At 40.3% G+C, this 18,066-nt stretch overlaps 1 protein-coding gene across 1 annotated transcript in view; it reads left to right on the forward strand.

The window, feature by feature from the left end:
• The window catches only part of SND1 (staphylococcal nuclease and tudor domain containing 1), a 492,627-nt gene that overhangs the window by 55,870 nt on the left and 418,691 nt on the right, over nt 1-18,066 (forward strand). Inside the window, exons 8-10 of the mRNA XM_069087150.1 lie at nt 1,262-1,368; nt 4,790-4,880; nt 13,333-13,446. Of these exons, the coding sequence (XP_068943251.1) occupies nt 1,262-1,368; nt 4,790-4,880; nt 13,333-13,446 (312 nt within the window). The remainder of the gene's footprint in view (nt 1-1,261; nt 1,369-4,789; nt 4,881-13,332; nt 13,447-18,066) is intronic.

Consider the following 18,066-nt stretch of genomic DNA (forward strand, 5'->3'; position numbering starts at 1 on the left):
TTCCTTCCTTCCTTCCTTCCTTCCTTCCTTCCTTCCTTCCTTCCTTCTTTTCTTTCTTTCTTGTTTTTAACATTCACTTTTATAAGATTTTGAGTTCCACATTTTTCCCCCTCCTTCCATGCTCCCCTCCCCAAGACGGCATGCAATCTGATATAGGCTATATAAGTACACTCATATTAAACATTTTTCCACATTAGTCATGTTGTGAAAGAAGATGCCTCTTTGATTTCTGAGGCACTTAAGGAAGTATCAGTTAGCTGGATGGCATAAGACACAGATTTGTGCTCATTTGTCATTGCCTTAGAGATTTAGAATATAATCTTCCTTGGATTACTAACAAAAAGATGAGCTGCCTCAGTCTTGTTCTCAGAAGATATATGTTCAACCTGGGAAAGATAAGGAAATTCTTGTATAGACTGAGAGTATGATACCTCTAGAGGTTCTAGGATGGGTGCCTAAAACATCCGTGGAGCTGTAGAAGATCCTGCTGGTGTTTTGTGCCTTTGCACTCTGTTCCTAAATAGGCAGTAGCTCCATTATACCTGCCCAAGATTTGTGATGAGACTACTGGAATGCCCATCTTGATTGCTGGATGTTAGTTGAACAAGAAGTAACCTTGTTGTTTTGGGAAATTTATCCTTCTTAAATGATAGTAAGCATTATTACTGGCTTTTGCCTAGTTCGGGATTAAACTGCTGTGATGATAGTTGTGCTGGCAGGGCCGAATATGAAGTATATCCTATTCACCATATAAACTGTCCCTTCTTTGACCTAAGAGAAGATTTGGGTTCCCAGGAAGAATAGAGATCCAGACTTGCCCTTCCAGAAGAGCACTATTGTAGACTGGACAAATTGGAATTTGTTAGAATGAGGATTCCAGTATAAGAGCTAGGGCTGAGCTAAAGTAGCCTACATCATTCCATGCCTTCTCCCTTTTCTCATGTTCCCTTTGGAATGGGAACAGAGTGATGCCATTAAAGGAAGGGAAGAGTGAGACAGATTAGCTACCAAAGAGCGCAACATACTATTCCTAGAAGAAGAGCTGCCGAAATGAGCTCTTCTTGTTCTTTAGTGGAACTCTGGAATGGTCTCTACTTGAAAGAAGTGATTCTTAATATTGTCCTGTTGTCAGGGTCCTGTACAAGAGACAGAAGGTTTTCTTGACTATGTTAATAGGATGAAAAGGACTACAGGTTGATGTTTTTTGCTGTATGGTGAGAATCTGATGTGTCCTTCAATCTCTATCTGCCCCCCTTTCCAGAATGGCAACATCACAGAGCTTTTGCTTAAGGAAGGCTTTGCACGCTGTGTGGACTGGTCCATTGCAGTGTACACAAGAGGTGCGGAGAAGCTGAGAGCAGCCGAAAGGTAAGCTCTGCCAGGGTCTTCCAGTGGGATAGGTATGAGATAAGTGATTTTCAGTGAAAGAAATTTTTCTGTCTTCTTCTGTCACCCCTGCTAGGGTCTGCTTTATGGCAATTAAGAAAATTTTCTCTTATCACAGGATTCATGATTTTAGTGTTATGTCTCAAAGAATTATCCAGAGGAGAAACTTTCATGTACCTGAGCCATTCCAAGTTCTGTTGTGTATGAACTTAGAATGGCTTTTCTTTTATGGACTTATGTCAATTGAAGGTTGGCTTAGATGAAGGAAAACCTTTGCTATACTTTGACATTTTAGTTTATTTCTTCACTTGTGGCATTTCCAATTATATGCCAGTTTTCTTTTTTATTTGCTGCAGAAGATGGAGGAATTTGGAAAGACAAGAAACAAAAGGTGTCATTTAGGGAGTGGCCGTTTGGTGAGGAATTTTTTTGTCTGTGGCAATCCATAAAATAAATTAAATACAAAATGCTCCTCAGTCCTGTGTGACCCCTTTTCACCTCTGTAGTGATAGTGTCAGAGTGGCAGGAAAAGGGGCAAGGGTATTAAGAGTTACAACGTTAGAATGACTTATAAACTTCATTTTGACTATGAGTACTTCAAATGTAAGTTAGGCTGCAGAAGGCTCGTCGTGTGCAGACTCCCAGATATTTGATGATCTTTTGCAGGCCTGCACAGCATCGAGGGGTGCCCTTTGTTGCTTGCAGCACACCACAGGGATGGCCTGCAAAAACACAAATCCCTCAGAAAACTGACTATGCAAAGTTCTCTTAGGGCAGGCCTGCACAACATAGGACTATTTGTGCCCACCAAGGCCAAAGGATTTCAGGTGGCCAGCAAAAAATTTAGAGAACGTAAAACAGGCTTGCACAGCATCCGGCCCGTGGCCTGCCACTTTGGCCCGCCACAAGTGGCTTTGTGGGCCATATGTTGTGCAGGCCTGATCTTTACATTTGGAAGTATCTTTCATGTGTCAGCAACTCACTCTGCTGTTTTTCTGTAATCCTGTTGAGTGTATTGGTTCTGCTTCTCATCCTGTAGGTGTCTGCCTTTGAATCATAGATCCAAGAGATTTACAGCAGCATGAATTGGCTGACAGAATTCTTCTGGTTTCTTAGTAGTCTCATTTTACTGACTTCTTTCTTTGTAAACAAAATTCTACTTAGGTTCTCAAGAGATAGCAAAGGACTGTCTATTTGCAGTAGTGATTGAGGAAATTGGCTTCAAGGAGTTCTACAGTTGAAGTTTGAAGAGAGCCTTCTTAAGCAGAGTTTCTTATATTTCTGAGCATTTCTATGGTTATTTCTTGAAGACCTTGATTTTTTTAGTGAAGAAGGTTTTTGCATCTGTTTTACTACACATTCTGTAACTATTGCATTTTTTACATTCTTTGTTCTTTGCAGACAGCAGCTACCATATGATTAGTTTTTAGCTATTTGATTAAATTCACTTTAATGAACATTTGTTAAGCTTAAGGCACCATGATAGGTGCTAAGGATACCAAGCAAAAATAAACCCATCCCTGTTCTTGAGGAGCTTATGGTCTGCTAGAGGATACAGCATGTGTACAACTAAGTGAATACAGGGTAATTTAGAGAGAAAGCGAGCACTGTGAAATTTGGAGTGAGAAGCCTTAGTTTCAAATCCTGTCTTTTCTCTGTACTACCTGTAAGACTTTAGATATCACTTAACCAGCTTATTCCTTGGTAAAATGAATATTTTGGACTGCATGACTTCTGACCCTTCCTAGATCTAAATATATAATCCTGTGATCTATTGGGGTGAATCAGCATGGGGGAAAGCAGATGCTATGAAGCATGAAGAGGAGATCGAACAATTGGGAGGCTAGTTTGGCTGGAATGTGGAGTGAGTAAAGAGGGGAGATGAATGGAATAGCAAATAAGTTTGGGGCCATATTGTGGCAGATCAAGGAGTTTGTGGTTTTATCTCAGAGGCAGTAGTTACCAAAGTGCCTTGAGCATATGAGTAACATCTTCAGACCTTTTCCTTAGGAAGGTGTTTTGACTCTTTTGAAGAGACTGGTTTGGAGAAAGGGAGAAACAAGAAGCAGGGAGACTCAGGAGAATGCACTTGCCTAGAATATTGACTTTGTTCTGCCATAGGTATTTTGGAAGAATGATGTCACTAGAAGGAAATGTGGCTAATTATCCCTAATTATTACACTTTTTTCAAACCATACTTCCTTTGTAGTCAGTAAAGCTCATACATCATTGCTCCTCATCTTTCGGACTTCCCATATTTTAGAGCTCATAGACTCTGCATTTTGTCTCTTCTCACATATTTTACTGCTTCTGTCAAAAAATGGTTATCATCTTGTCACAAAGTTTGATTCCTTCTTCATATACATAGAATGATAGAATCTTGGTTTTTAGAAGAGATGTTAGACATTATCTCATCGAACCTTTTACCTGGTACAAGAATCCTTTCGCAATATCTCTGATAAGTGGTCACCCAGTCAAATTGGTTTTTCGTCAGTAATTACTACAAGACAACAAACTTCATTGATTCTTCTCTGTATAGGTTCTATTATTACCCAGTTATGTTCTGACTCTGCAAAAGGATTGCTCAAAAAAAATATGCTGGACAAATGACATGATGGTATTAGAAATTTTGAAACCTCCTCTTGGTATGCATTTTTGGTTATTGACGGTGGTGTTCTGGAAGATTATATTGGTGTCATAATAGTTTGGTCATTTTCTTCCCTGGTCTTCAGGTGTCATGTTGTCTATAAATCAAGTCAGTAAGTGTTGTTTTTTTTATTTATACAATTGCATGTAGTATTTGTGTAAATTTACTGGGCACCTGACCCTTTGTAATACTGCTGCTTTTTCTCACATTGACAGTCTTGTTCATATCATTGAAACATAGAGGTATGGAAGGTTATGAGTGAAGATATGAGTCACAAAAAAATCTTTCACAGTTCAAATGGGAGTTGAGAAGAGACTCTGGCTATAGCAAACAACTGATTGTCAGAAGGGGACCCTGTTGCTAAAGAGCTTTCTTCAAAGCTTGGGAAGTTGTGTGCCTCTGCACAGTGACCTGATTGGAAATCTGTGCTTGGTCCCCATCTGTACTAGAACTGAGAAGCTGACACCTCTGTATGTCAGCAACCGTGGCCATAGGGATTCTGCTCTTCTGCGGGGTTTGGCTCCCTTGGTGACCTTTCCTCCAGTAGCCTGGCCAACATCTTACGATTCAGTATTGCCATGAATGAGGACTTGAATGGGGATCGTAGCTCTGGTTGAGCATATCCACCCAGTGATTGTACGGATGGTCTCTTCTCTGTTTCTTGTTTTGTTTTTGTATCTCAGTGCTTACCATCGTGCCTGGCACAGAGTAGATGCTTACTAAATTTGTACTGACTGATTGATTTCCTGTTGCCAGGTTTGCCAAGGAGCGAAAACTGAGAATATGGAGAGACTACGTGGCCCCCACAGCTAATTTGGACCAAAAGGACAAGCAGTTTGTTGCAAAGGTGAGTCATTTACAATGCCAGGGCAGTGAGGACACAGATTTGTCTATTAAGGAGAGCTGAAGTTCCTTTTTGCTTCTGAATTGGTATTTGAGTATATATAAACATAGCATGTGTAGACACTGAAAACTTTTCAGTCTTCCTACTAAAGCCCTAGACTAATTGTTTTTCTTAAAAATTGTATTTCTTTACTTTAAAATTGTATTTCTCTTCACAAATTGATGCTTATTCCCTGTGTGAGAAATCAGTGGAGTGGAATATAATTACAAGCAGTATCAGCTTATAGCACCTTCTCTTTCAGGGGATCCTTTTATGTGCTCAGAGAATTGTATTCTCAGTGAATTCCCCTGTTCACTTATTTATATATGACCCCAGGCTGCTTTCCTGCTGTCCTTATGGTCCTATTAATTAAATGGTTTTGATTTTGCTCTTCATTTTTTCACTGGCAACATGTCCTGAGCTAGAAGCTTGAAAGGGGTTTTGTTAGAGCTCTAAATTGCAGAGAAACATACACTTATTCCTTTTTGTGAAAGCTTGACCTTCTGAAAACAATTCATTGTGGTCACTCTGAGGGGTTGCATCCACATTTATGTTTAGTTGCAACATTTGGTACTTTGAGGTTAGTGGCAAGGGTGAAACTGGTGGATCTTCCAAGCTAGTTGACTGCTGGCTTCTATGCCAATAATCTGACTTTTGATTATTTTTGTTCCTTAACTGAAACAAGAAGCTTCGTTTTGAATGGACCAAAGAGGGCTCTAACTAATTAAATGGACGTGGACTTTGTGGCCATCCTTACACATAGTATGGGCCCCCTTTTGGCTAATTTTGAGTTTTTAATAGGGCCACTAGGTGGCACCGTCAGCCTGTGAAATATTGATTATATTCCTCTAGCTAGAATTTTAAGTAGAAGCGTCACTGAAAAATAGAAGGGAATTTATCTTCATTCTCATCATAACTAAAGCAGTGGTCTTCCCAGTAGCCCCCTTCCCTTGTTCTGTAACTTGTTTCCTTGTATTGTTTAAATAATTATGCCCATACTTCACAGAATTTTACCAGTACTATATTGCATTCTTTTGTATCTTGCAAATCTTACTGCAGGCTGAAGTTAACAGCTTCCTCCTTTTTGAATTGCATGACAAGTGAGAAGGAAATTAAATATATCTGGAAACATTCCCCAGCTTTCTTACTCACCTGTAAGGCGGCATCATTCTCAGTCACTTAATGTCATTCTTGAATCCTCACTTGCACACACACCACATAACCAGTTTGTTGCCAATTCTTATCATCTCTACCTTCACGGTAGCTCTTAAATTTGTCTCCTTATCGAGGTACACTAGTGTAGGCCCTTATTACCTCATGCTGGGACTCTTGTAATAACCATGTGGTTCATGTCCCTACCTCATGACTCCATGCACAGACTCCAGTCTGTTCTCCCCTCAGCCATCAAAATCATTTTTTTTTTTTTAAAGCACAAGTCTGGCCATGTCAGCCCCTTCCTTGCTCCATGGTTCTCTGCTACTTCCAGGATCAAATATAAAATCCTCTCTCTGGCTTAAAGCCTGTCTCCTTTGTGTGTGTCTTTCCGGTCTTCTTAGATTTTATTCCCCTCCATGTACTTTATAATCCAGATGGTTGATGTTTTTACTTTTCATTGCCTCTCTAGCACTTAGTACAGTATAACTTCACTAACACAATGCCTGGCATATAGTAAGTGTTTAATAAATGTTTATTCGGTGACTGGCTGACTGGAAAACTCATTTGGTATTTTCTGGTATCGTTCCTTGCTACTCACTGGTCATGCCATTTGCTCTGTTAATTTCTCATTACAACATCTATACAAGGTACATGAAACTGCTCCCCAGCAAGAGTAGATAAAACCTCCACACTGCATTACAGATTTAATCTTATAGTACTTGAGAATTATGAATAAGACATGAGAAACTGAGTTGATTGGTTGGACTTCACTCTGTTTGGGAAAGACCTAGCTAATTTCAAAACTCTTTGCTAGTTAGGAAACTTAATGAGTAAGTGAAGTTCAGACTAGTGATATTTTGGGTTCATTAAGATTTTGTTTATATTAGATGCTTTATTGTTGTGCTATTGAAGTCTAGAATTTCTCCTGGCCAGATGCAGCATTTTGAATCCCCTGCAGTCCTCTTAGTGGCCTTTTGTGGTCCTTCACTGACAGGGGAATTCTCTGGTGTCCCAGCAAGGAAAAATGAGGCAGGAAAGAATTAGGTTAGTTTGAAAATTTGGTTTCCTAACCCATGTTGGTGAAGGCTAAGATTGTTACTTCATCCTTGGAATTGAGCAGTCTGCCCATAGGATCAACAGAAAGATGGTGAGGGGGTCTTCAGTTTTTTTAAGGTTTAAAAATACTTCTGCATTATCTTTTGGGTCTAGCCCTAACCTTTAGTGTTTTGTGGTGTTTGGGATTTGGTTGCAAATATCTGCTATCACCATTTTGTCTTTTAGTATCATTATGGGGTCTTTTGGTTCTGGGGAAGCACTTGACAAACACTGGGTTGACAATGGGTTATGTTCAGAGAATTTTCAGTAGCAACTCCTTAGCAGCACTGCTGTCAACCAGTTGTTTTAATTGCACAGTGCCAAGTTCTTCAAATACTGGGGGAAAAAACTTCCAGAGGTGCCCTGTAATTATTGATAGTTCTTTCTTCAATGTCAATGATTTAGGGGCCTTATAGTCTTTTGGGGAGCTGGTCAGAGGATTTTCCCCAAGGCTTCCTTGTGAGAAGGTGAAACCTAGGTAAGAACAGGTGTCTATGGTACATGGGCATTGTTGGAACCTGCCTTGAGCAAGGGCTGATCTACATAGTGTGCTTAGGTGGCATTATTTCATGCAGAGTGAAATGTGTGTGGGAGCTTGCCTTGTCACTCTAGGTTAGCAAGGGAGCATGTTTCTTTCATACTGATTAGCTGGGACTTTTCTGCCTACCCTTCCTTGCCAGCTTCCCAGTCTGCTTTCCTTGTGTCATTTTGCTGATTGTTGCTGTTTCCGGCCATAGGGCCCTGAGTGTATGTTTTGACTTCCCTGACTTCCTTGCTGGATCTTGAGGGTTTTTTTGGGCCTGACTAGTATTCTTAGTGAAGTGGGAATATAGTCTTAAAAATGGAGTTCTCTCAATGCTGTGCCTGAGCTACACGAAGAACTTAGTGCAGTTACAAAATAATTAGAGGGTATGGTCCCTACTTTATTTAAATGAGATTACATTTTAAGACTACATAAAGGTAGTGGCTGTGCCTGGGGTGTGGTCCAAAGAAAGCAACTGTGACTGGGTCTTTATGATTATGTTGCAGAAATCCTGCTTTAGTATATTACTAGTCTCCTTTTTCAGTTCTGTTTATTTCCTGAGAATGGTCTCCAGCTGAGACTCTGGATTAGCTTTTTCTGTTTTCTGCTGGGATTGTGAAACATCAAAGATCTCTCTGCTTCTCCTTGTCTCATCCAGGCCTGTAGAATACAGCCTTTTCTAGGTTAGTGCTACTTGACAACATGAGAGTGATATTCTAAGCACTAGCTACTTTGATTTTGGTGGTATGACTCACATGATGACCAGGAAACCAGGGAGCTGTTCAGGTTTGAACACTTTTCCTGGGTGGTCACTGCAAACAGGTGGTGGAATGATGACTGGGGAGTTTAGCAGGTGAACTGGTTTCCTGATGGAAATGTCCAGAGTACTAAGAGATTGGAATAGAAATACATTGTTTCTTATTTCTAGAACTACTGGTATTTTGCCATTTAATTTTGCCTGGGTGGTGCCGAAGGTTGGAAATTGCTGGGTATTACTAAGGACCCTAATTATTCATAGGCAGGGTAAGTCAAAGGTTATTAGCTGTACCACATTTATAAGAACTGGGAAAGTGAATTTTGCTGTTCTTCAGGACATGGGAGTAATAAATAGCAGAGTGAACACTTTTTGCCCCACTATTTCTGGGGCAGAGCAGAGGGAAGAAGGGGCAGTGATCCAACATGAGGCCTCAGGGAACAGCAGTAGCAAGACCAGTAAATGCAGTTAGCAGCTGTGTTCACAGCAGCATCTGAGAGGGAATTATGTCACATTGCATATTTAGTAGCACCATCAAAGTGATACTGTATTCTGGCGTGGAGAGTCACCTGTAGTATCTGTAGGATACCACGGTTGCCCTGTAAAGACTTAGCCTCTATACAGGCTGTGACCACTTTGGTATTTCAGAGGACCCTTGGGAACTGGCTGTGGCTACTTTTAGAATCTTTGTGGCTATGAAAATCTCTTTTGAGACCTTTATTTCTTTTGCTGAGCCTTCAAGTATTGGAGAAATTAGCCTTGAACACCCCCTAAGTGGAGCATTGTAGTAGTGTTCAGCAGATTAAGAATGCATTGAACAGCTATCCCTTAGTGTTCAGCCATCAGTGCCAGAAATTGCTAATGCTTTGTTTCGGATATGAGCCCAGTAGCAACTTGTGGTTATCCCTTACTGAGTACAATCTCATCACTGAACTATTCTGATTTGTTCTTTTTACAGCTAAAAATTAGGATGGGTTTTGGTGGGTGGGCCAGGAGTTGGGTTTATTTTGCATGTCTCCTAGCTCCACTCGTGCCTTGCTCAGTAGCTTGGTATAGGTTGCCTGCTTTTGTGCCTCAGGGTATCTTTTGGCATGGTAGGGGAAAGCAGCAAGGGGTGATAATTGATCTTATAGCTTGTGGAGAGTGTGAATGGTGTGGGCGTGCTAAGATATTCTGATGAAAGGCTCCGTAAGTAGCAGTATTACTGCTATAAATATGATCTGTAATGATGGGAATGGTGCGGCCTTTGGTAGTTAAGTGATCTACTCTGCATTACACGGACTACACAGTACATGAGTATAACCAGTATTTTTATTGCTTACTCCATGTCTCTGCTTCAAAGCTGCTTGTTCTCTGACAGTAATGACACAATTTACAGGGAGAAAAAAAAGCCCCCATACATATCCACCAGAGCCTCATCACCAGAAACCCAGACCTCATTTGGCTGGAAGCGTCACAGTGTGCATCTTCTGAAGAGGAGGTTTCTAATCAGAGAGATGTTGAAAAGAGAGTCTGTTGCTGTGGCCTAACATTTACAGCTCCAAGAATCTGTTTGCTGCTAAGCCAGCCTAGTTAGTGATGACTGTTGGCAACATAGGGACACCTGCCCTTGGATCCTGACCTCTTGGGATCTTAAGCTGATGTGATCTTAAGTGTGATCAGCATGCATCACTTTACCTTTTCTTCTCCCCTCTTCTTTGAATAACTGGGAAAGGTTAAAAAACATCTAGATATTTTTAAGTGCTCTTTGCAGGAATATTCCTTTGTTGCTGGCAATTGATAGTTTAAGACTGTGGGCTATGTGAGTTTGTGCCTTTGACACCCCCAACCCTCCTTGTACTTTTCTTGGGGAGGAAGGGTCAGTATTGCTTATAGCTTCTGAATAATCTGCCTAGAAGCTTGGCATCCCTGAGACATTGCCTCTCATGTTCTGGTTTTGCTTCTAATTGTTGTTTCTTCTGCAATATTTTGAAGATTTTCTATGTAACCTTCACAAATAATCCACAACTGTTCTCTTATCATCTGTTACTGCCAATTCAGACCTAGGGCCATTTTAAGAGGTGAGGAGAGGCCATGGTTATTCTCATTCACTAAGTGTCTGTTAAGTGCCTATTATGTACAGAACCAGTCCTTAGCTGCTGGGAGGGAGGCAAAGATCATTAATATATGGTCCTTGTCACTGTAGAGTTTATAGTCTCAGAACTTAAAAGCAATAGATAAGTAGCTCTGTGCCCCTGATTAAGTCATAAAGTGAGGGGGCTGGACCTGCTATCTTCTGAGGACCTCTCCAGCTTTAGATCTGTATACACAAAGATGCAGCAAGTGCATCCTGACTGTAATATCAAGTTACAAGCCCCTACGAAGGGATGAGTTTTCTGATTGGGTGGGTAGTGATAGTGGTAAGTTACGGTGTGAATTCCAGGAAGACTTTGTAGAGGGCTTAGCAGACAGGGGTGGGGAACCTGTGGCCTCAAGGCCACATGTGACCCTCTAGGTCCTCAAGTGTGGCCCTTTGACTGACTCCAAACTTCACAGAACTGTGCATTCAAAGGGCACCCTTGAGGACCTAGAGGGCCACATGTGGCCTCAAGACCATAGGTTCCCTACCCCTGGTTAGCAGTGGAGTGAGCTGGACCTTGAAGGCAGATATTCTAACATGTGGAGATTAGGGGGAGCAGCATGAGCAAAAGCTTGGAAGTGAGAAAGGCTTGGTTGCATATAAGAGACCATAGATGATTTGGTTTGGATCACCATAGCCAACACCATGTGTTCTGTAAGATTCTCCTGACTCTTTTTGTTTGTTACTATTATAGTATTGGTACCTGTGTCCTCCGGTGTTGGACGGTTGGGGAGACAGTGCACTAATACTTTGCTTTCTTTCCATTCTTTTGTGTTTGCTGGGTGGGTCCTAGGATCCTCTCGTTTCATTGGGATAGTATCTTGCACCTTGGTAACAGTTCAAGCCTCAAATTGACAATACAAAGAACATATATTGGGGTTGTTTTCTCAAACTCTAATCCTTAGAATGGCCACCAGTTCATATATTTACCTCCTTTAGAACATAATGGTATTTTTTGTTTGTTTTGTTTAAGCAAGTTGTAAGATTCTGACTGGAGAGTTTCTTATTTTGATACTTTTTGATCTGCAGTACACTAGAGTTTAGAGCGGGAAAAGCAATCATATTCTGTTTCTTTACCCTACTTACCTACTCATTTGATTTTTTTTCAGACCCTCCATTATATTCCTGGCCTTCTGTCTATTCTGCCCCAGCTTGCTTCTACTACTTACTGTCAATAATACTGACACATCACTACATTTGTCAATCCTGGCTGACTTTCCCCTGACTTTTATCTTACTCTCTGTCTTTTTTTTCCATAAAACAACAACTTTTTTTGGAGTCCACCACATTCTATTTTCTACTGGATTAAAACCTTTCATTTGGTTTTCTATTGTTTTTAGCATTTTATCATACCGCAAAACTTACACTTTTTTAGTATGAAGCCGGATGATCCTCTAAAAAGGATAAAGAGTTGGCCTGTTTGAAGGGGTATGCAAATAAAAAAAGCTTCTGGGTCTCTGGGGCTTCATGGGGGATAATGAATGTGTCCTTCAGACTGATAGTTTAGTTTGATGTCCTTTGTGGCCAAATGGACAGGTGTCCAGTTTATCTTGTCCCATGCCTGAATGGGGACCCAGCCAGTTGGGTGACTTGGCTTGTCCTCTCCCTCTCTTTCTCCTTCTTTTCAAAGGAAGGTAAATTTTGATGGCTAGAAACTGCCCACTGAAGTTGGGGTTTACTGGCTGGATTTTCCTTCCTTCCTTCCTTCCTTCCTTCCTTCCTTCCTTCCTTCCTTCTTCCCTCCCTCCCTCCCTCCCTCCCTCCTTTCCTTTCTTCCTGTTATAGTATTGGCACCTCTGTCCTCCAGTGTTGGATATGAATAAAAGAGGACATGAATTTCAACGTGTAAAAAGCACAGATATGTCTACTTGCAGAACTCTAGAGGAACAAATTTGTTCCCTTCAGAAGAAAGAGACAAGAGAGGCGGCTAGCAAAGAAGCATTCTGTAAACACTATCTTTTTTTTAAGCCCCAACACCTGCACGAGTGTTTGTAAATGTAGTACACATAATGTCAGGTTTGGGGCACCTCCCCCCCAAACCTGGAATGACTTAAAGAGCAAATTCACTGAATGACTGTAACCTCACTCTCAGTGACCATGTCAAAAGGCCTTATCCTAAAAGGGCCAGGGTCTCCCATTGCATCCTGGGTCATCTCCAGTCATCCTGCTGAATATCTGGTCACTGGATCCAAATGGCTCTGGAGGAAAAAGTGACTGGTGACCTTGCACAGCCCTCCCTCACTCAAACAAAGTTAACTGCAAGTCATGTCATCATTTCTCTGATGCCATGGTTCTCTTCAAAAACAAAGGACACAAAAACACAACCCACGGACAGAAGAGTAAGAAACTTTTGCAATTCTATACATTTGAATATACTGTATAGTATATATATATATATATATACCGTACTATATAGCTGAAATTGGTTTGTCCTGCTGCCTGGTGGCTCTGAGTGGGGCTTGAGAGAAATGTGGCAGAGTTTAGTTTTCTAGTTGTTAAGCCATACAAATATTTTGTACTGTAGTAAAAAAAAAAAAAGATTATTCTTTGGGAATGATACAATTTTATTGTTGGGGAAAATGTTAGTTGCTAATAAAATCTTGGTGGACTGCTATATTTGGTGTGGCCCTGTGAAAGATCTAAGTGGTGGGCTTTTGCCATTTATTCTGAGGTGACTGGCTTGTGAGTAGCCTGGGTCTTTTCCTTAGCACTTCTGAAATGCTGGAACTATTGAAACATCATCTGTCTCTTACTTCTTTTTTCCCCACAGGTGATGCAAGTGCTGAATGCTGATGCCATCGTTGTGAAACTGAACTCCGGTGACTACAAGACCATCCACCTGTCCAGCATCCGGCCCCCAAGACTGGAGGGAGAGACCACACAGGTGAGAATGGGGAGAATGTCAGTCAGGTTTAAAAAGCTGGAGAAAAAGCAGGAAGGTAATTGGCACTGTGGGGGATAGATTTGGGAGTGAAGAAGGGAAATCATTTTAGATTTTTGAGTGCTATGCCAGGAAATACCTACAGTAGTGTTTCTGTAATCTTTGGCTAGCCTTCAATGCATACAATCCCACAACTTTACCTCACTCAGATGGACAGTATTGGAGTCTTTATTTTGCTTTCTTCTTTGTGTTTGTGGTCATCTTCAGTAGTTGGAATGTGCAAGATGTTCAGGACACTTGATAATAAATGTTCTTTACTATTGTATTCTAGTCTTGATGATGATCCCAACATCATTAGTATCAGGAGATGATTGGTTTCTTTGCACATTTTCTCATTGGTCAGCTTAATTTCCCAGTTCCCAGTTCTGTTTCCTTATTTTACCTGAAATGATGCCTGTCTCCTTTTTCATGGGCATAATTCTCTTGCCAGCTTTTTCTAAGTGGTAGCTGTAGAGATTATACCTATACCTGTGAATATGAGTCAACACTCCTTCTTCCCAAGCACATTAATTCCTTCTTTTCAGAGAGGTGGTGACCTGTGCAGGGTCACACAGCCAGTGTGTGGTAGCAGTAGAGCTTGAATGCTGGTCCTCTGGGCTTCAGGTCCAGCCTGAGCCACTCATCACTCTAGTCATAATAGAATAACATTTCTGCACCAGAATTGAGTTTGAGATCACAGCTGCTAAGCTGCTCAGGCTCTTGTCACATGTGCCACTTCTTCAAATCTGCCCTTTGGACCAAGACTCAGGAACTCACCAGTGCTTTTTAGATAGCTCAGTTATATAGAACCCATTTCTGTATTATAAGAAGTGCTTAGTGTACTTGTGAGGTTGGACACAGCACAACTTCATGAGTTGGAAGTTACTTTATGACTTTTATTTTTACTTTTTGATAAATAATGTATTAAACGTTTTTGGATGAGTCCAAAAATAGGTCCTTAATTAATGAGTGTCAATTGGCAAGTGTTTGGACAGGTTTGAGAAATTCAATCCTGCCTTGTGCAGGTGTTGGGGCTTAAAAAAAAGGTAGTGTTTGTAGAATGCATCTTTGCTAGCTGCCTCTCTTGTCTCTTTTTGTTCTGAAGGGAACAAATTTGTTCCTCCAGAGTTCTACAAGTAGACATGTCTGTGCTTTTTACACGTTGAAATTCATGTTCTCTTTTAATTTTCTGTGAGATAGATATAGCATATAAAGGTAAAATAAAAATACCATGATTGTCTTTTAAAACAGATCATGCATTAAAAACGCACACAAAATGAGTTCATTTGGATGTCTGACCAGTCAGTTCATTCTCTTTCTTTTTTTTCTTCTTCACTAAAAGAGGTAATTTGATGCAGCAAACAGTGCTTCAGTAAGGATGAGAATTTAAATGCCGAAAGTCTGGAAATGCCAAACTAAGGTTCTCTTAGTAACTATGGCTCTGCCTCATTGCACAGAGTAAATATACATCTCCAGTTTTATCGGTGTTGAGAGTAATGCACAATTCTACATCTCTGCCTTGCTGTGTTCCCACAGCAACCATGACTTTGAAATTCCCATAGTTTAACTTTTGGCCTTGCATTATGAGCCAAAGTATCATTTTAAAGTAGGTTTTGGAGTTGAGTTTTAAGCAGTTTTCCAAAGTTGTGGTAGGTGTGGGGTGACCAGAGGGCTGTTTCAGTATGGGGTGGCAGCAAATTTTATGGAGTAAGAATTTATTTTTTCCAGTGACCCAGTATCTTCTCCAAGGGTAGAAAGATTTGTTGCTCTTGGCTGAAGGGATGGTATGGATGTGGAATTTAGAATTGGGTCTAGACTTTTCAGTAATCATTTCAGGTTCAGAGCTTTAGTATTCTTTTTGGCTTGGGGAGACTGCTTGACTTTTTTCTTCCCTTATACTTAGCTTCATCATACTGCTGACTCTCAGGAAAACACTTGGGTAATAGGATTGATGAATGCTTTTTTATTCATTCATTCATATAGCAAGGTGAAGGAAAAGCAGGTTAGGTTTTATTTATTCTATACTTCCCATTTCTTTAAGTTCTGTTAGGATTCCATTAACTGTATAGTCCATTGTGATCTTTATTTGGTTGGAGGGTATGTGTGTGGGAGGCAAAGATTTTTTATTCCTTTGCCTTGAATCATACAGATGCCAAGTAGGACATTAGCAGTTAAAAAAAAAATGTTGCCTAAGGGTATTCTTTTCTCTTTCCCTTTTTCTGAAAAGGCTGTTTTTGTGGGAGATTTGTGTGTGTATACGTGTGTGTGATAGCCCATTGAAGGAAGGATTTTGAAGAAAACAGCATAATTGAAGGAACTGTTTTAATTTCAGGAAATCTCTAGGAAAGCTCCTTCATAGATACTTTGAATTTTGGGTAACACCTGTCTAGAAGACTAGAAGCATACCAAGTTGGGGTTGGTTTTCAGATTTGTGTCCAGTAAAGATTTTGGTCAAATGATTCTATTACAAGTATTTTTATTTATTTGTAATGTTCATAAATTAGAAATAGAAATGAAAGCTTCTTCATAGGGATCTTTTTTGCAGTACAGTATTTAGGAAATGTCAGTATTTTAGTGACAGTGAGTTATTCCATGGAAGCAGTGTTTCATTCTTTGGAGATGTTAACTTTTTGAATCTTATATAGAATATATGAAGAGGATGTCCTTGGTGACCTGAGTTTCAGTACTTTAAGAAATACATCAAAGATGCATGTAGTTGGTTTTATTATCCTGGTGTTTGGCACATGGAAACTTGTGTTAAGTCTTGGAAAAAGACTTCTGTTTTATTTTTTTCTGCTGTTACCCTAAAGGATGTTTCATATTGTGTAATCTTAGGACTTCCTAGTGAGCATTTGACTTAGACCTAGAACTGGAAAGCCCTATGCTTTATTATTGCATTGGGCTTTGAGTGACATTTTAGTGTTAATGACAGAGGAAATGTAGCTCCTAGGCATCTGATAAAGGAGCTAGTTGATTCCCTAGTAAAATCCCATTTTGCAGTGTTATTGTAGGTGGGAATGAATGATAGGCAAAATTGAAATTTGCCTTGAAATAGTTTTCATTCAAATTCTGATGTGTAGTTTTTTTGTAATGCCATATTTTTTATTAGGCCTCTCAGGTGTGCACTCTTTCTTTACCCCAGCTTTGGACCCTGGGAGAATGTACATTAGAAGTCCAGAATCTGCCATCCTGAACAGCTCCCCCCCTCCCCCCCCACACACCCTTTATTATTTTCCTTGATTGATATTTTTAAAAAATATTAAAACATTAAAGCTGGAAGGGAGCTTGTGATCCTGCCTTCCTCCCAGTTATTTTTTTTTATATCTTCCATATTCACATTACTTTTATTTTCAGTTTTCTCCCCTCTTCTTTTCTCAGTATTCCCTTAGAATAAAAAAGAGGGGAAAAAAGTTCATCAAAACTAACCAACACATCAGCTTGAGTTTGATAGTTTATGCAGTGTTCTGTAGCCATAGCTTAGTCTCTCAGCTCTGTAAGAAAAGGGATGGAAGTGCATTTTTCTCATTTCTTCTCAGGAACCAAAGTTGGTTATTATAATTACACAGCATTCACTTTTGTGGTTCCTCACTTCCAGATTTTGTAGGTCCAGAAAGGGGAAATGAGCAGCCCAGGCTCATTGACATATTGGTTAGTGAATAGTTGACTCTTTTCTCTGTCATCAATATTTTTTTTAAGTGCAGTGTTCTTTCAGATATGCCAAGCTATTATGTGATGTTGAGTTCTTTGAGACTATGCAGTAAGTCACATTCTCCTTCTGTCTTCTTTGCTTACTTATTCTTTCTACAAATTCATCTCTATGTTCTGCATGGTTGATTGCCAGAAATCATGCTGGATTTGGTAGAAATGTAGGAAGATAGTATTTTTTTTTTTTAATTTGAAGGAGGGAAGGCAGGGCAATTGGGGTTAAATGTCTTGCCCAAGGTCACACAGCTAGTAAGTGTATCAAGTGCCTCAGGTCTAATTTGAACTCGTGTCTTTCTGACTCCAGGGCACCAGCTCTATTCACTGCGCCACCTAGTGCCCCAAGATGGTATTTTTAAGACCAAAATACCGTGTTTCCCCGATAATAAGACACTGTCTTATTATATTTTTTTGGACAGAAAAACACCAGAGGGGTTATTTTCAGGGGAGGGCTTATTTTAATGAACATTGACAGCAATTTTAATAAACAGGTAAATGTGAACAAAAAAATGTACCTTTATTCAATAAGCAAATCACTGGGGAAGAACAGGATGACGCGCTCACTGCTGCAGCTCTGATTGGATGCAGCTCGGAGTGCCGCGTATGTTTCGGGGGGGGGTGGACGGTGCATACAGAGGATACCGTAATATAGCGTGTAGCGCAGGGGATCACCTTCACTACAGTAGCAATCTCAATAGGGCTTATTTTCAGGGGAGGGCTTATTTTAGAGGAATCTTACACAGTAAGGGGAGGGCTTATTTTCGGGATAGGTCTTATTATCGGGGAAACACAGGTACTACAAGATAACTTTTTCCCAAACCTTATTACTTTGCTCTTTTCTTTGTGCTCCATTTCTTTTGGGATACATGTTCCCTAGGTGTT

The sequence above is a fragment of the Petaurus breviceps genome, unplaced genomic scaffold, assembly GCF_028583685.1.
Source record: "Petaurus breviceps papuanus isolate PSGF00001 unplaced genomic scaffold, PetGlider_PUasm1.0 181, whole genome shotgun sequence".
Classification (NCBI taxonomy): Eukaryota; Metazoa; Chordata; class Mammalia; order Diprotodontia; family Petauridae; genus Petaurus; species Petaurus breviceps.